Consider the following 18006-nt stretch of genomic DNA (forward strand, 5'->3'; position numbering starts at 1 on the left):
TCTGTAACTTAGAAAACAGCTTTTAGATAATTATAAATAAGGAACTTCAGAAAAAAAGTTGTTGATGATAAGTGGTTACTCAACTGTTTCCCCCCCCCCCCCCCCACGATGAAGAAAAATTTAAAGTTCATACTCATAGCTGAACGCTATCTACGTTCACATGTTTGTGGATCACGCATACGGAACTAACACGAGTCACATGCGTTCCATTTATTGTGTATGTTCTTCGTCCGTTTGTCCTCTGGTAGGTTAGCGAAAAAATCTGTTATCTGAAAGAACGAACTCTGTCACATCCATATGCGACTTGACACGTTGAAACGACCGTTGGAAAATCTAGATTCGAACCTCGAACCTAGGTTTTCCAATCCCTCTTATTCATTCTTCTTCTTCTTCTCGAGAATAACAGACTCAAGGAAACATTTCAACCGATGATTGAGAACAATGTTGTGTTTAAATATTTTGTAATTATTCGTCCGTTCCTGATCTTAGCGCTTTCATTTTAATTCTTCTTCCGTGAGGTTAGTGGTGTGGTAGAGAAATGTAGGTTGAAGTGAGTAGAAAAATATTACACATTCCTTTGGGACGACTTCCTGCCACAAAGTTTATAGACATCCTTACCGGAGAGATTACCACGCCTATAGCACAGCGGTGCTATGAGTGTGGATAAGCCTGACACTAAATCAAATCCTGTAGTGAACCGTAATAGCCGTAATTTCAACATCCTTCAGTTGAATGAAAATTATTATTCATAATATTAATTACTTTGTAGTTAATTTGTATAATTATCTGGAAAGATAGTCGTTTCACATCTTTAAGCAACTCTGTTACACACTCCCTAGGCGGTGACGTCACATTTGTTCTTCAACTGGGGGAGACCTATGGTTGCGAATCTAGTCTAACACCAGAGGAATCGTAAGAGTTTTCAAATGAACAGTTAGCACTTCTTATACGGAAGTAGAAGAAGGTTTTACTTCCTCAAAAATACCGGCTGGCCATAAAACACAATTACTGGTTTCACAGCCTAAGGTGCCTCGTACCAAATTCCGATCTCATCAACAAATTATTGTTTGGCATTTAATTGGAGACTCACTAAAAGGACCAAGAAGTCTATTCCAACTTTATTTCGTTTCTTTGCCCTATTCGTTTCTTCGACATCGAAGACACGAAAGTGAATAAATAAGGTTCGCATGTAGCAATTTGGTAAATCAAGGAATGGACTCCAATTACACAGACAAGGCAATTAATTTTAAGTTGCGCACCTACTTTTAAGGCAGAATTGTTCTTTTGAAACAAACTGAACATAAATGACGAAACAAAAATTCATTAAGCTACTCAATTGTTTCCGTTTCGCACGAGGAGAGTTGGGTTGGCTATTACGGTGATGTGTGACGTGAGGTATCTCTGACAAGCGGGAGAGCGAAATTTAGAGCAGGATTACCCTATGGATACAGGCAGCAACGTGACACGCAGACGACCAAGGATAGACGCCGTCCTGGCGTTCCTCATTAATCACAAAACCCTATTTCTTGACATGAACTCACTTCTAGCGGACAGCGACACGTGCGGAAAACTACCCACAGCCTTTACCGGTAGGGTGCAAACAGCGGTGGCACCGTACTATGCTACATCTCGTGTTTATTACGATAAATCAGTTCTGTCGTAGTCCCTCCTGCGGCGCTAATGGGAAAACATACCGGTGAGTGTTAGCAGGGTAACCTGTGTTTGTGGCAGGGTTTAGAGAATTTTAATACCCTCCTGCGGACAAGAACGTCGACCTCAGAGGTAAATCTCACTTTGTCTAAGGGTTTCATTAAAACTGAATAAAGATCACCCTCCGTCACTACGCTGGTCGATTCTTACGGTGATGTGAATGAAGCATTCCATCATCGTATTGCTGCGACGTTGAATATGACTTTGACATTTCACAACACAGATTCTGGACCTAAGACAAATGAAGGAAATACTCATTCGTTTTGAGCTTTGATGAATGGTCTGGTACCTCTGAGCACTTTCATGCTCAGAACTCCCTGCGAACGTGTTTCTTTTCCCCAGGCTGAGAAAGCGTCCTAAAAGAAAAGAATTCGAAGATATCGAAGACATGCAACTCAAAACGACACGGCAAATACAAGTCATTGGCAAACGAGCCACATGTACCGGTACATACTGTAGTTAACAGTTTAATACATTGGCAGTTTTCAGATTATTTTAACTTTATATTGTAACGTATTAAATATGCTAAATGAAAGGCATTTAAAGTTGTCTCTGAGTAGAGCGCGCGTTGTATAATCTTCACAGTTCAAACTAGGAAATTTCAGGAAAGACAAAATTTGAAATCGTGTCTCTTTCCAATTGAGTTTTGCATCTTCTGAAGAAATTTTGCTTTTTAATATCTACTATTGGGTAGCTACGAGTACTTTCAGTTTTTCATTATTAAAGTGAAGTGGTTACTTTATTGGTATATAAATTGTTAAAATTTAATCCAAGGGATGTAAATATTTCTGAATCAAATATCAAACCGATGCCTACATTCTGTTCTATTTGCGGAAATCCAAGTGTTAATGCTTCGGTTATTCTGTTTCCAGAACAAAATCGCAGCATGAAGACCTAATAAAACTCCTTTTCAACATAAGGGATCTCTTATCCATTTCTAATTCATATCTAATTCGTTACCTAAGCCTCCGTAGCTCAGTCAGTATAGACGAAGCCCTTTGGTCGGAAAGACCTGGATTTCATTTACGTCAGTGATGTGAGGAACCTTCATCTGGTTTCTTTCGACTAAATGTGAGTTAGCCGGTCTCATATGGAGGTGGAGGGTTTTTCGTCTCTCAGAACAGGCAAACTGGCCCCGTGAACACACACGGATTACAGTCATAAAATATACTTAATCCCTCATCAGGAGGGCTCAACCCGCCCTAAGGGACAGGGGAGGAAAGGGGTAACCCCATACGAAATTTAAAAAAAAATTGTTACCGTTTTTCTTGATCTATCGAGAGACTGCTAAAGGAAACTTGTAAAACTACTCCCAGTTTTGTAAATATTTCTTATTTCCTGATGTATGCCCTCAGGAGATATACAGGATACTGTGAAAGTGCCTCATAAGGAAGTTTACTTTATTTACTTTCAAGATATGTTTATCTGAATTTATGTATTTATTTGTCAAGTATTAGACTTTTGTTTTGTAAGACCTAAGATTTCACCTTGCCATCATACATCTATTCTGCAAAACCGTTCCTCTCCCATTCTGTTTATTGCTGAATTTCATATCAAATTTTTTACGGCATTTATTTAATTTCGTTAATCGTGAATTAGATAGGATTTATTTACGAGTATAATATCATCCTTCATAAAGTTATGAGTTTATAATCAGGTTTAACTCCACTTTCCTTCTAAATTACGTCTGCTAATAATTCATATTCTACTCTCCTGTCTAGGTCCCCATAGCTTTTCTTTTTCTTTGTCTTCTTCCATTGCAATTTTTACTTTTTTATTACTGTTTTCTTCATGGGACCGTATGCAGAAATAAGTCATTCGGGTTTATTCGTTGGAAATTAGTTGAGGTTTTAAGGTTTTGTATTCAGTTACTATAGCGACCCTATCCGATTCTCTTTTGTTTGAATAAATTATCATAACTATTATTGAAAAGTATTTCGATAAAATCAACGATTATATGGTATTTCTATAATTCCTCCACTAGCTCGATCAATTTTGCGTAGAAACTTCTTACGTGATGACACTTGTGTTTAATTCAGATCGTTCCAGCAGGTGACGTTTCGGTATTCTCCCATGTTCTGTAATGAAAAGAGCAGGGTGTCTTGTTTAACTGAGCGATGCACCAAGCAGCATAACATTTGATCAGATCTGCGTGTGTGGTGTAAACTACGGAATGATAAGTTTGAATGTTGGGTCCGAAGCTTCTGGTCCGCTCTCTGGCTATGTGGAGATCTCCTCCCATTCATCTAACTCTGACACTTAAGTGATCCCATTGTGAAGTAGGAATTAAAGAAAACAAATTTAAAAAATCTAATTGTAGATACTTTTCATCGTCTGAAGTGATACCGTCATGCTCTAAGGTGGTATGAAAAGATTTGCAAACCTTTGTTGAGAGGGGCTGACATAAAATAGCACGCGATGAAAGCGAAACCTGGTAGACAATAAACTTCATTTCTGAATTCACTAACTTTAAGGTCCTACAACAGAGTAATAAATTAGCAATTGCCTACTGCTACATTTCCACACGCAAGTAAGTCTAGCGATTAGATAGATAAACAACCAAGTCAATCTTTAAATTATTCTTTAATATGAACAAAAACCCAAATGAATATTGTTCATACATCAGTGGAGAGGAATCCTACCTCAATGTTTGTTCAATCTACTTTCAATCATACAATGATTCATTCCTGGAACTTGCTATGGAAGGGGAAAAAATGACTCGGCATTCAGGAATGAAGTCAATTCCTCAAGTTATGAGTTGTAATTATAACAAACCTTTCTTAGTGCATTAGGAGCTTCTAAATAACGATTTAGGTACTCTAATTTCTTTCCCTTCCTTTGTGTTCGCCACCAGTGTCTCACTTTATAGTATCGTAAAGTGGCGAAGTCCTTATTTCTATTAACAAAAATACGTTGCATATTTTTCCCAGAGGTTTGTTATTGTACAGTTATCACTTACTAATTAATATTTAAGTTTTTATTCTACTAAATAGATGGGTGGTGCAACGCAGTCAGTGAAATGGAACTCGAGTCTATATTTGCATTAATTGCTTTGATGTAGACTAAGTGACCACGTAAAAAATATCTCTGGGGTGTTTTTCCTCAACGTGCTCTACATTAGAGCCTGGTCCTAAGGCTCAGTACCTAAAATAGCTGCACGGACAAGACTGTATAAACAGAAACTGCGTACGCTCTTCCTGCTCGGAAAATTCGTCCCCCCCCTCCCCCAGACCACAGGGTACAGTGACATTGCTTGGTAACAAATCGATGCGATCGCTGCTAAATCTGTGCGTCGTACAGCCACGGTGGGTTCTTCAATTGCTGGCTGAAGCGAGTTTGTTTCCTAGTTGTGAAGTTACGCAGCACACGGAGTAAACTTCGCTCGCTGACCTACACAAAGAGAGAGAGAGAGAGAGAGAGAGAGAGAGAGAGACCGTCCACTTAAATTCGACAGATTGAGATTTTTATTGGATAAACATCCACGTGTGAAGAATAGCTCATATTTTTCACGTTGAGTTTCTGACTGTCGTACACAAATCGAAGAATAATGTACTTCTGAAATTTCTTACTATAAAAAAAAGTGAAAGCGGTTTTGTTTATTTATTTTGCAGATGCTGTGCCTTCATTCTTTTCATTTGACTTGATTTATATACATCGAGACCTAACCATAAGTCAAGTTCAAATGAAAAGTATTTGGGAAATTTAAAGTTAAGAAGTTAAGGCTACGGCAAAGATAATGGCTGATCTAGCTCATCCTACGACGATACGCAAACCAGTCCGAATAACGCACTTAACTTTAATTACCGCCATCAGGGGCGAATTTTCCATGCTTGCTGCGCAAGCTCATTACTTGAGAAAGAAGTAATATTTATTTGTTAATAAATGCATGCATTTATAAGCATTCCATTTAGGTTTTTTTTTTTTTTTTTTTTTTTTGTAGACAGAAGACGTCTTAAGCTTGCGCAGCAATAATTGATGCTTGCTTGTCTAGTCAAAGCTGCCTTGGCTTGCTCGGTTGTCAGCTTCCAGGTCCTGGCCGCAGCATTGTGATTTCATGCGCGCGCATACTGCTCCCTTCACGTCGTCTTAAACACAGGCCATACGCAGTCAAAGTAGCTCTAGCCAGTGAGCTTCAGCCAGCCTTTACAAGTGTGCGTGTTGCTTGGGAAAATTAAGTTACAACCAACTTTTTATGACAATGTTATTGACCAGTTCATAAAGAAGAACCGTAGGGTAGAATTTGTATTCAAGTAGCTAAATTGAAAAAGATAGAATATCATTTGTAAAATAAATGTTGTATTTGTATGATTAAATGTACATAAATTTCTAAATATATAGTTTTAATCAGACTTCAATCACACCTCTCACTCCCTAACAAGAGCAAGCGTGAATTTCAAGACCAGCATTCGCCCCTGCCCGCCATCATAACATCAGTTTGCATCATCAGTAATGTAAAACTACCAGCCTGATATAAATTTAAGACGGAGTGCTGCTCTGCTGCTAAAAGTTTTTTTGTTTTCCAGATTATAATGGAAACCGAATCTAATTCATTTTGTATTATAAAAGTTGCTGCAATATTAGAAGAAACAATGTTAACTGTCAATGTAACAATGTCAATGTGAACGGATTTCAGATTTTTTCTTCTTTCTTTTCGGTACATCATTCAAAGACAGCCAAGTCCATAATACTTATCTTAATGACATTTTATGTTCAGGCTACGTAGAATCATTTAAAACTTGGAATTCGTTTTAAGCAGCAAAATCCGTACTTACTATGACCGTGATTTCGAGGTCGACTTAAGAAAAGAAAAAGGCAAGTGTCCGTCCTTCAACTTGAGTAACAACAGTTGGTAGCTTTAAGAAAGTTTGTTTACAATAAGAAAGTGTGCACGTGCACTTGTCTCTTAGATTAGGAGATCGGTGATAGCAGTAGAAAAAAGGAATTATTTCAAGGTCCGTCTTATTGGCTGTGAGTGATAAGAGAGGTTTCTTATGACTCGTGTACAGTCATAAAACCGATTGATCAACGCGTAAAATTACACGATCAGCGTCTGGTTCTACAGTAGCATAACAGCGCAGGATTACATCTTGTGATGAGCCATACGAAATCTGTCTGAGTATGACTACGGATCATCCTGAAGACAAAAAAGAAGTATTTAGACAGGCGAAGGAGAATATTTGTTCCTAGTTTTGCTACTGTTATTTTCTTCTTACATATAGCTAACATGAATCGATGGGAATTTATCGTGGGAAATTTTTCGGACAGAAGAACGTGGAGATAAAACCATACTGCACATGAACAACTGTTTTATTTGTCTAGACAGTAACCACAGAGCATGCGCTGAACCCTTGTCATTATGTAAACGTCTTATTCGTATTTCTAATGTAGCTTTGAAGACCGGTTTGGTAGTGTAATATAGGATTGTGTTTTGTTTGCTAGATTAGTATACACTCCCAAATTCATACTAGCATACCGCATGCTAGCACAGGAAAGCCATCCAGAACTTCGAAAATCCGTGCTATGAAAACTGACTTGTTTTCAAAATACACAGTTAAATCGATAGTAACTATTGATATACCCGCCTTTAAGATGAAATACTATAGTCAAGTCCCAATTAAAAAAAAAGGAAAATAAATAAATAAAGTATGCATGTTGTTCTTTCGTCATTGTCTTCCCCATTTGCCTCAGGCGGGTCATGTTATTTAAATATGTTACAGTTCAAACAATAGTTCTACGGTGGCATTTTTTCTTGTACTCATCTGTTTTTGGAGAATTTGAGGAAATCTTCTAGTGCGCATTCAGTACATATGTCCATACCACTAACTGTTTTTCTCTGATTCCAGTTATCATTGAAATATTGTAGCGTAATCCTACTCTGATCTTCTGATTGGTTTTCATTTCAGTCCATGCTGTTTTATTTACTTTTCTCAAGCACTTGTTTTCAAAGTCTGTTTTCATTCTTTGTTTTTCCGTTCGCTTGATAACCCAATGGCACAATAAAGAACTATGACGAGTAACATTGAGCTACATACTTTGATTTTAAGCTCTTTGGAGAGATGTGTATCCTTCCATATATTTGAAAATTGGGTCATAGTAGTCCAACATAGATTTATTCTGTGTTTGATAGTTTCTTCATAACTGTTTGTGATTAACGTGTCTAAGTAATTAAGTTTCTAACCTGTTACAGTTTTCCTTCCACTTACTAAGGTGTTTTGCATTTCTATTGCCATTGTTTTAGTTTTACAAAAATTTACCTGCATTTCGTAGGTAAATACATTTACTGATCACTTGTTAATGCGTTAATTGTTAATGTTAATTAATAAGCGATCAGTTAAAACAAATACTTAACATTTTGTAATAACTGTATACACTACTGGCAAAAATTACGGGTCCAACCTCAGCCACAGAAGAGATGCAAATCAATGCGATTGCTGATGACAATATTCATTTCCTGAAAATAAAACTGGATCTAAATGTCATTAAGATTGATTGTATTTTCTTCTGTTTTTCTATTTTCTTTCAATATTTTCACCTTTTTCAAAAAGGCAAGATTTACGCAGTAATAATCTAGTCTTATTTCGGAAACAAATCCACAGTTTAGAATATTTGGAATATTTTGCTCTCTAATCACGCAATAGTTTTTATTTCCGTTTTTGAAGGCCAAGAGGTAACTGTGGAGTAACGTAAGTTGCGGTGGGGAAAAAATGCTATTAGTTATTATTGTGAATTTTTAAATAACGGTTAAAGGTTAAGTAATATATGAATCTCGAAGTTCCACTTCATTGCAGATTTCTAGATAAAGCCAATCAAGAGCGAAGATGCCGCAGGCATTCTCGCTGAAATTGAAGGAAATTGCGGTCCGAAAGGGGGACTTAGGCTCAAGCGTAATACCCGAGGAAGCAAAAATCGACGGTTGGGTCTCCGAAAAGGGTGGAGGCGAGGGCTGGGGAGCGTTAGAAGCAGAGGAGCACGCCGTATATATATATAATTGAATTAAATAAATTTTAATTGCTTGAGCACTAATCAGCAGAATTACTCCATGGCCATTCTCTGCTGGGATTATAAATATCTGAATATTTACACACACACACACACACACATGGATAATTCTGTGTGTGCGTGCACGTCTTATCAACAGATCAATGAAATTTTTTCACAGACAATGAAGTAGCCACAATTTTTCACATTTTATTATTATTATTATTATTTCCTAATTCAGCCCAATTCACGCTATTAATGTGCTATTGGCTTAACTTTCTTGAGTATTATTCACATTAAAAATAAATAAAATACGGATCTTTCTTTTTCAGATCTACACCGATTGGGCAAATCATTATCTGGAGAGAGGACGCTTTAAAAGGTATATTCAAGATCTCCAGGCTGATATTACCGATGGAATAATTTTGGCTGACGTCATTGAAGCAGTCAGTAAGTGCTAATAACATATACCTCTTAAGATAAAATTGTTTGTGATAATAGAATATTAAAACTGTGAATCAGCTAGTAAATTGATTTAAGTTAAACCATTCTTAGCCAACCTGAAAATAGAAAAAAAAAAATCTGAGAACTAACAGCAAATATTTTCATATTTAATATCTCACTTTTCAGAATTCGAAATATTAGTTCTCCTTTTCATTTAATTCTAATGAATTTCCTTCCAAAAGATTCCATGGATGAATTAACTCTTTTAGATGAAAATTCATCTAAAAGAGTTAATCGAAAAAGCTTTTCGAATAGCAATAAGCCAAAAGCCAGTTAACCGAATAAATAATTCACCAAACAATTCATCGTAAAAAATTAACCGATAATTTTCGTTTAAGTGTTATTATAATTCATCGAAACGATTACTTTCTTGCTAAATATGTTTTCAGGAAAACTGCTAACACGTAGATGATCATCGAGCTTTTAATAATTACTTTGTTTATTTTAGAACAACATTCTATAATGTGTACATTTACCAACTTTTCATTATTATAAAACTATTATTGTAATTATTTGTCACTTTAGTTTTTAAATCTATTCTTTTTTTTTTTTTTTTTTTTGAATGAAATTGCCTTTCGATAAATTGTGTTTTCGGTGAACTACTTTGACGAATTCTTTTTTCTATGGAACTGCCTTTCGATTAACTTTTTTCCATGGAATGAAATTAATACCGGTTAAAAAAAAAAAGTGATACGTCCCTAATTCACAGAAGCCTGAGAAGTCAGATTTGTTCATGTGGTTAAATTGTTGTTTTCGCTAAATTTCCTTTCGATTCTCAATAAATTTTTTTTGTGAACGACATTTTGATAGCGATGTTCCTCACTGAGAATATGATAACCTTTTTATCAAAATTTAATACAGTTCGAGTTGCAGGTCCTCGACACAACTAAACAATTGACAATTTTCGTTATACCAATATGTCAACGTTATACCAATACGTATGAAGAGAAGTCAATTTTATTCATAAATTTTTGAAACTAGTCATGCCGAATTATTTGTATACTGGGGGAGGGGGAGGATAACGTTTCTGATTAACCTAGAAAATTTGTTTTTCATGAAACTTAGAAAAAGGGAGCATACACTTCTCACACTGGAATCCAGTGTAACAAAACATTTCAAATGCAAACTCTTAAGTTTCCTCTCTCACACACACACACACGCACGCACATGTTTAAAGTAAAATCCTGTTTCATCTTTATAACTTAGAAACCGCAAATTCCCATGCAGATCTCCACTAAACACAAAAAGCAGTCAAGATATAAATTATTTTATTTATTCTATAAGCAATTCGTGACTCTGAGTTGACACACGGGACAAATTAAAAAAGCAAAGACTGAGAATCAAAAGTATGACCAGATGGTAAAAAGTGACAGTTAGACATATCGCACAGGGGTGAAAGTTTTATTTTATTTATTTATAACGGATTATATTACCATATATGCATCTGGTTCGCCTAAGAGCAAAGACATGTGTGAAACTGCCCAAGAAATTAAGAAGGGAAGGTTGCAATAGTGAAAGGTTTGTGGTCTTGCATTTTTTCTATTAAATAATAACACAGTAAGTAATAACTACCGTTAATTGTCCCTCTGCCGCCCTTATATAAACAACAGATTTGTTTACCAGATAGTCATTTATGAGATTCAGTCCAGCTGACCCAAAGTAATTAATAATTCTAGAACAAATTTCTCCAGTTTTCCGAATGGTCGCCATCTTGCCTTCTGTCAAGCAAAAGGGAGTTGTAGAAAATCGTTTTCCTTAGCCTGTATCTACGTTTCAAACTGTTAATTACAAACTACCGAATATGCTGTTTTATATATATATATATATATATATATATATATATATATATATATATAAGCAAACGTGCAGGCGCAAACTTGACTTACTTCTCTGTTTGCTCACTTGGGAAATAGGATTAAAAACCAAGTTTATATAAAATTACCTGGTATCTTGAATACATAATATACCTATGTTAAAAACTCTCTCTCTATATATATATATATAGAGAGAGAGAGAGAGAGTTTTTAACTTAGGTATATTATGTATTCAAGATACCAAGTAATTTTATATACCTTAGTTAAAAACTCTCTCTCTCTCTCTCTATATATATATATATAGAGAGAGAGAGAGAGAGAGTTTTTAACTTAGGTATATATAAAATTACTTGGTATCTTGAATACATAATATACCTAAGTTAAAAACTCTCTCTCTCTCTCTCTCTCTCTCTCTCTCTCTATATATATATATATATATATATATATATATATATATATATATATATATATATATATATATATATATAATAACTACTGTTTCGTGAGTATTAATTCGACACTCCGCAATATATTAATGTAAAATAAATGGGAGTATATCATCAATTATATACAGAGTTGTCAGCATATTGGATATCTCAATTGCTCATGAAACCCAACCGCATAGTCAGGACAATGTCATGTATCTGTGTAAGTTATAGACCACAGGTTGAAAAATATTCTTCGAAATTCTATGGGATGTGGCTTATTTGAATAGGACTGTAGGTCATAAGTCTGTAATCGAAGTGGCTCAATAACAGTCAAATACCAGATCAGTCGTTCCAAGCATCACAGCAGTTCCAGTCCTTAAACTGAGATGTTCGCACAGTACATCGTGAAGAGCGTACCGAGAGTGATCCAACAGCAAGAAAACATCCAGCCGCCTACAGTCCTATTGATGGGAAGACGTCTGGTTCGTATTAGAAAGCGATGGAATATTATAAGAATCGTGACGTCTAACAAATGGGCCTGCTGACTTCTCGCATCTCTTATCAGCTAAAAACAGGCAGTTGCTTGTACGAAACACTGGACACTTGAGCAATAGCGAGAGATAGCTTTGTGCGATCAGTTGCATTACCCGTTAATGGTTAGGCCAGAATATAGCGACAATAGCACGAATCAGTGGATTAATCGTCTCAGGAGGCAACACTGCAGTCTGGAGAATATCGTCGGTAAACGTTACCTGATACAGATAGAGGCGCATCTTGAGCCAAACATTTATCCATCTCTTGGCGTTCAGTTTCAGTAGGAGAGTGCGAAATTTCAGGAGCCACAGGTCGCTCGGGAATAGTTCCAGGAGCATGGTGGGGGGTGGCTTTTGCAATATCTCACTGGGTTTTTCAATCAGTGAATTGCAACCGAATTGAGCATCACAAGCCGAGGTGGAATGAGCTACTTGTGAGCATCCCTGTGGAGCTTTTCGGCACCTCGTGGACTCCATTCCCCTAAGAGTTCAAGTGTTCTGAGTGCTAAGGTGATACTGTACTACTGGGTTAGAGTACCTGTGGTACTCCAACCCAGTAAAGTGTTCATATGCGTATGTAAATAGATGATCTCTAATTATATTTCATCTTATATTAAACGATATTTAATACCTTGTGTATGTACGTTTACATTATTTATTTATTTTTATTATCCTTATTAATTTTAGTTGGTACAAAAGTCCCTGATATCGTGAGAAAAACCAAGGTGCCTTCTCCAATGGTAAGTATTATAAACCAGAATGAAATATTTTTATTATCTTTAATTTCGTTTATCGAAAGAGAAATCTTTGATTCGGTAATGCAGATCAACTTGGAACAGAGTGATGGTCACATCCTGAGGACGTAGCGACACATAGCAAATATTAATACTTCAGTATAAAGTTAGTATTGCAAATGTTTAAGAATTAATATCTGAAACATTTAAGAATTAAAATTGTAACGATTTTCCTTAAAAGATCCACAAGTGAATTCGATTTCAAATCGTCTCCTCGAAACGCGAAAGTATATGATTATGACACGCAAAGTCATTCATTTTCTTTATCGATCTACTACATCGCCGTCGCTGGTTAAAGTACAAGTTGTTCTTAATAAACTTCAAGATAAGTTTGAAGTGTTTTATTGATTTTCCAAAGAATGAAAGTGAGACGAAAATCTCCTTGTAAATGGACCGAAACCGACACCATGTAAACAGTAGAAAGTATCATTAAGGGGGAGGAGGGGAATGAAATCCTTTCAACTTTGTGTTCCTAATTCCTAACACTGCAATGCTTTTTTTTTCTTTTCTGCTGTTAAATTTTTATCACAATCTGCGCAATTTGAAACAGTTCAGCTAAGAAACTTTGTGTGTGTGTGTGTGTGTGTGTGTGTGTGTGTGTGTGTGTGTGTGTGTGTGTGTGTGTGTGTGTGTGTGTGTGTGTGTGTGTTGAAATTAAATTTAAAAGTTGGCTGGGCTTTGAAATTAACCAAGATCATTTGGACCTCAAAGGAGAAAGAAACTTATGAAACGTATGATCAAAACTGTGGAGAAAATCCTTCTTTTAATTAGAGGATAGTCCTCAAATAGCGCATGACATCCGCTCTTCTGAAGCTGTGTGTGTAATTGTACTATTTGCAGTGGATGATTTTTTTTTTCAAGTGGTTTCCGATTCCCATGTTATGTACTTTAACTCTACAGAATCTTCAGTTTGATTTTTAACAGTATGTTCTTATTTTCTAGTGTTATTTGAAATAATTCTTCACACATTTCTCTTTCTGTTATAATGTGAATTATTTCACAATAGACTGAATTGTATTAATAAAATATAATAATAAAATATATTTACATAGCAGCCCCTGCACCAAGCGAGATAACACAAAAAGAAGAAAATAAATTACGAGTGAGTTGCATCTTGACAATTTGATTATCACAACAGACTGACGATATCATGCAATTTGGATGCTTGGAAAGAAGTCAACGGACACCATAGTGTGATGAACAAACAGCTATAGCGTCCATCTTAATAAGATGAAATACTTCCTTTCGCTGCAATGATTGCACTAATCCTACAGGGCATACCTTCCACAAGTGTACGATAGCGATCAATGGGAATTGGACCATTCTTCCTATAGGCATGAAATGAGGTCCTGGATTGTTTTGAGGCTAACTTTCCTTGAGCTCACCCGACGCTCCACCTCATCCCACAGATGTTCGACAGGATTCAGATCAGGGCTCTGTGGAGGCCAGTTAAGTGTGGTGACGTTCATGTCCACAAACCACGCAGTTACAGCAGCAGCCTTATGACACACTGCATTGTCTTGCTGAAAGAAACAGTGGTCTGTTCCGTAAAAACGCTACAAAATAGGATGCATTGTATTGACCAGAATGATCAGATGCCCCTCAGAGTTCCATCTTCGCGGCAACACAGAGGTCAGAGACCAAACCAGGACCATACCATCACACTGCCACCTCCGAATTTCATAGTTGTGGTGACGCACTCTGGTAAGAGACGTTCAGCGGGCATCCTCTACACCCACCCTCTTGTCCATCTGCTCCGATGGTGTAGCGTGATTCCTCGCTCCATAACACAACCTTCCACGCCCCACTGTACACTCTCTCTGCACCACTGAAGACGACGCTGCATGTTGGTTTCGGTAATGTGGGGCTTACCTATTGCGCTCCTACCATGAATACCCACGTTACAAGCCTCGGTTGTGAATGTTTTTGTGCAGATTCGTGTTCTTGTCGAAGTCCAGAACTCCACATTCAACGTGTTGGCCGGCGAATAGTGGTTTTTACATATTATCCTTCGTAGCATCACTTTAGTGAGTGTGGTGGATCGTCCACTGCGAATAGCACTTGCAGTTGACTCCTTGCACTTCATCTCAGTATGGTATCACTGATTGTGGACCTGGGATGGCCCAATTTGTGAACAATTTGCCGAACAAATAGGTCTGCAACATGGCATTCTATCGAAATGCCTCTTTCAAACTTAGTCAATTTCTTTCTCGCAGCCATTTCATCCTGACACAGTTGCACTGACTTGGGAACATCAAGTCCAATTTATACAAACACTTGGCTCGTTACATGGCACGATGCATCATGGGAGTGTCCGCTGACTTCTTTACAAGCAGTGTATAATACCAGATATGTCTAGTAATCTGATGTATATAAAATAAAAATACGAACATCCTGTAGTTCTGACTTTTGACACAAATGAGTCAAATTTTTGACTCATATCTTTGTGAGATCTTATTCCTTCTCATTAAAAAAAAATCGTTCTATATAAATTTACCCCCCCCTCCCCCCAAAAAATAAAAAAATAATAAAACGAAATGGATAAACACTCCAGCTCTCCTCACGCACCTCGATCCAGTAGACAACGATTTGTCTCCTGGATCGAGGTGCGTGAGGAGACAACGATTTGCCCATCGGTTCAAAAACGTCGGAGAACACACAGTACTATCATCGTAGCTTTATTTCGTGCGGTATAATTCCGCCCAATGCCATTTCATGCCTGTGTCTTTTCCTACACATTTAAATGTCTTGAGATTGTTGTCAGCTAAGCAAATAATAAAGGTATTGTGGTTAGTCTAAAAGGCCACATAATAAGCCAAGCCAAACACTCAGAAAATTCCAAATTAAAAATGTTAACACATGAATCGTCCAGCTGAGAGAGCACCGAATACGATTGATCAGGAGTGATGAAAGCGTCAGTTGCGATGTTGACTTCGGTTTAGAGAGAAGGCAAAATGGAGGATATCAATTAAGCATAAAATATTTGCATGGAAGAATAGCAATGGGGAAGGCTTTCTAATTTGTCTGCTAGATAAGCGACATCAAGCAGGCTGCTGTTCGTAAATGAATATCGATGTTCAGCAGCCACTCTTGTAAAGCGCCCACGGGCTCGGAGCGCTGGCTGCATATTAGCTGGGACAGGTCTGAATCTTCTACGGAACTTTCTACCTATCCTTTATCAAACTGGGCTTTCTCCCCATTAATAACCAAAATAAATCTTTTATTTTGTAATGAATAATTTTTGCCCCTGGAGTTGGACTTGATTTCCACTAAAAAAAACCCTCCGATCTATAATCACAAAACATCTAGAATGCATGCATAATATTTTATTATCTTTCTTCTTCCTCGTTTGAGCGATTCAAGTAATCCATGTTACTAATCTGGCTCTCCTACAATCAAAATTCGGCGCAGCAGTTTTTATGCAACTCCCATCCACGAAAAGTCACAAACTTATAGCACATTAGTACCATGGGTGGAGTAACATATTACTTTTTTATTTGTATTCATTTATATTTATTAATTCTTTTTTACCTAGTACTGAAATCCTGCCACAGAAACCAAACTGACTTTTCAAGAGACTTTAGGCCTCCACTAAGCGAAGTGGTGATCTCGGTCTCACACCTGGTGATAAAAGAAGTGATTTCTATGAGAAATGATTATATGAATAACGAAGGAATGCTACGGCATCTTGAAAAGAATGTAAACACTAATCTCCGCAACATTGAGCTGTTGTTATCAGATGAAAACCTCTGAAGTGTTTTCTGGGAGGTGAATAGCGTAACGCACTTAGAATTCATCCCCGCTGACACCATTAACTGAGCAGAAGCTGACGGCAATGATTCGATGAGTTCGTTCTGATATTCCAACATGATAATGCAGGGCATAGAAGTGCTAACGACTGAAGTGCCTCGTCGGTCTGTTTCACTGAGGCAACCCATCATTACAACTTAGTCTTCATGGGTATTAACTCCGATGGAAGGAAGCCAAGCTTATGCAAAACTCCCTTGATACTCAGACTACCATTAGCGATAAAAGGATTGTGTCAAAGTACAGACCACAAAGAAGAACGATCCTATTAATATGCAACAAATATTTGTATAGAACTTCCTGGAATCTGTTTAAGATATCTGCTGCTTACTTATCGAAGTATATCATAAAGAATGGCTGCACTTCCAAGGGATAAGTTAAAAGTGTTCGCCTAACACTGGAATCCTCGGAAAATGTTAAAATATTTCCATAGTTCAACTTATTCGTTAACAGCTTTATAAACTTTAATCAAACCTTAATCTTGTCGCTATGGTTGTCACTATCTTAAATCCTTATAAAGTAGCCATTAATCATTACATTTTCGTATCAACTGGCAAAGTTCCTACAAATAAACGAAAGAATTCCATTTTCAGTTTTTGATGCTGCTGCCACAACTACATTTTCTTTTTTTCTAGATAATTTCATCTTGGAATTCATTACATTTGGGATAAAAAAATCCGATTATTCAGAAGAGAAAAAACCCTTGTACCTACGTATGACACTTGCTAACTCACCTTCATTGAAAAAGTCCATATGAAGATGTCTTTTCTCATGACAATTTAACCCACGTCTTTTTCAACCTAATGGCGCTCTTTTTCCAACTATGTTACGGAGGCGATAGCATAGAATCAGTAACGAAGTCAAGATAACAGTAGACACATGGTTAGTCCTGGTTGATGAATTGTTCAGTGTGGATCGCAGAAGTAAAAATGCTGAAAATTAATTGCGCAGTGAATTTTCATCTTGGTGGAATTATATAATTTTCTCTATACCAAGCATGTTCGATGACTTTATTATCATGTTTTGGAAGATGCTCGGTTATTCTAGATTTGAGTGTACAATGACTGAGTGTGTAATTATAAAACTTGGTAGGAGCGAAAATACAATGTCAATAGTTGACATCTGAGTGCAAGAGCAGTTGCGAATAAAGCGAATTTGACTTTCAGAATTCAAACTTTGTCTGAGATGGGAGAAAAACTTTATGAGGATTTTTGAAGTGTGAGTTAGCCGATTTTGTACGAAGGCTGAAGGTTTATATATATTAGAAAGCCGAGATTTTCCTCAACAAAATAGACAAACGCAACTAGAGGACACGTGCAGTTAACAGACAATACACTAGTCCCATAGTATTGTTTCTACGTAATATAACTTCAAAGAAAATTAAACCTCGTTTCCACGGAAATAATTTACTTTTCATAGCAGTTGTGTTTGACGAATT

The 18006-nt window shown here is 36.8% G+C and overlaps 1 protein-coding gene across 1 annotated transcript in view; it reads left to right on the forward strand.

The window, feature by feature from the left end:
• The window catches only part of LOC150099051 (neuron navigator 2-like), a 636174-nt gene that overhangs the window by 68978 nt on the left and 549190 nt on the right, over positions 1–18006 (forward strand). The window contains exons 2-4 of the mRNA XM_090405801.1: positions 4864–4957; positions 9016–9138; positions 12655–12707. Of these exons, the coding sequence (XP_090261927.1) occupies positions 4864–4957; positions 9016–9138; positions 12655–12707 (270 nt within the window). The remainder of the gene's footprint in view (positions 1–4863; positions 4958–9015; positions 9139–12654; positions 12708–18006) is intronic.

This window comes from Typopeltis vanoorti, chromosome 15 (genome assembly GCF_054136105.1).
Source record: "Typopeltis vanoorti isolate ZY-2024b chromosome 15, IOZ_Tvanoo_1.0, whole genome shotgun sequence".
In the NCBI taxonomy this organism is placed as follows: Eukaryota; Metazoa; Arthropoda; class Arachnida; order Uropygi; family Thelyphonidae; genus Typopeltis; species Typopeltis vanoorti.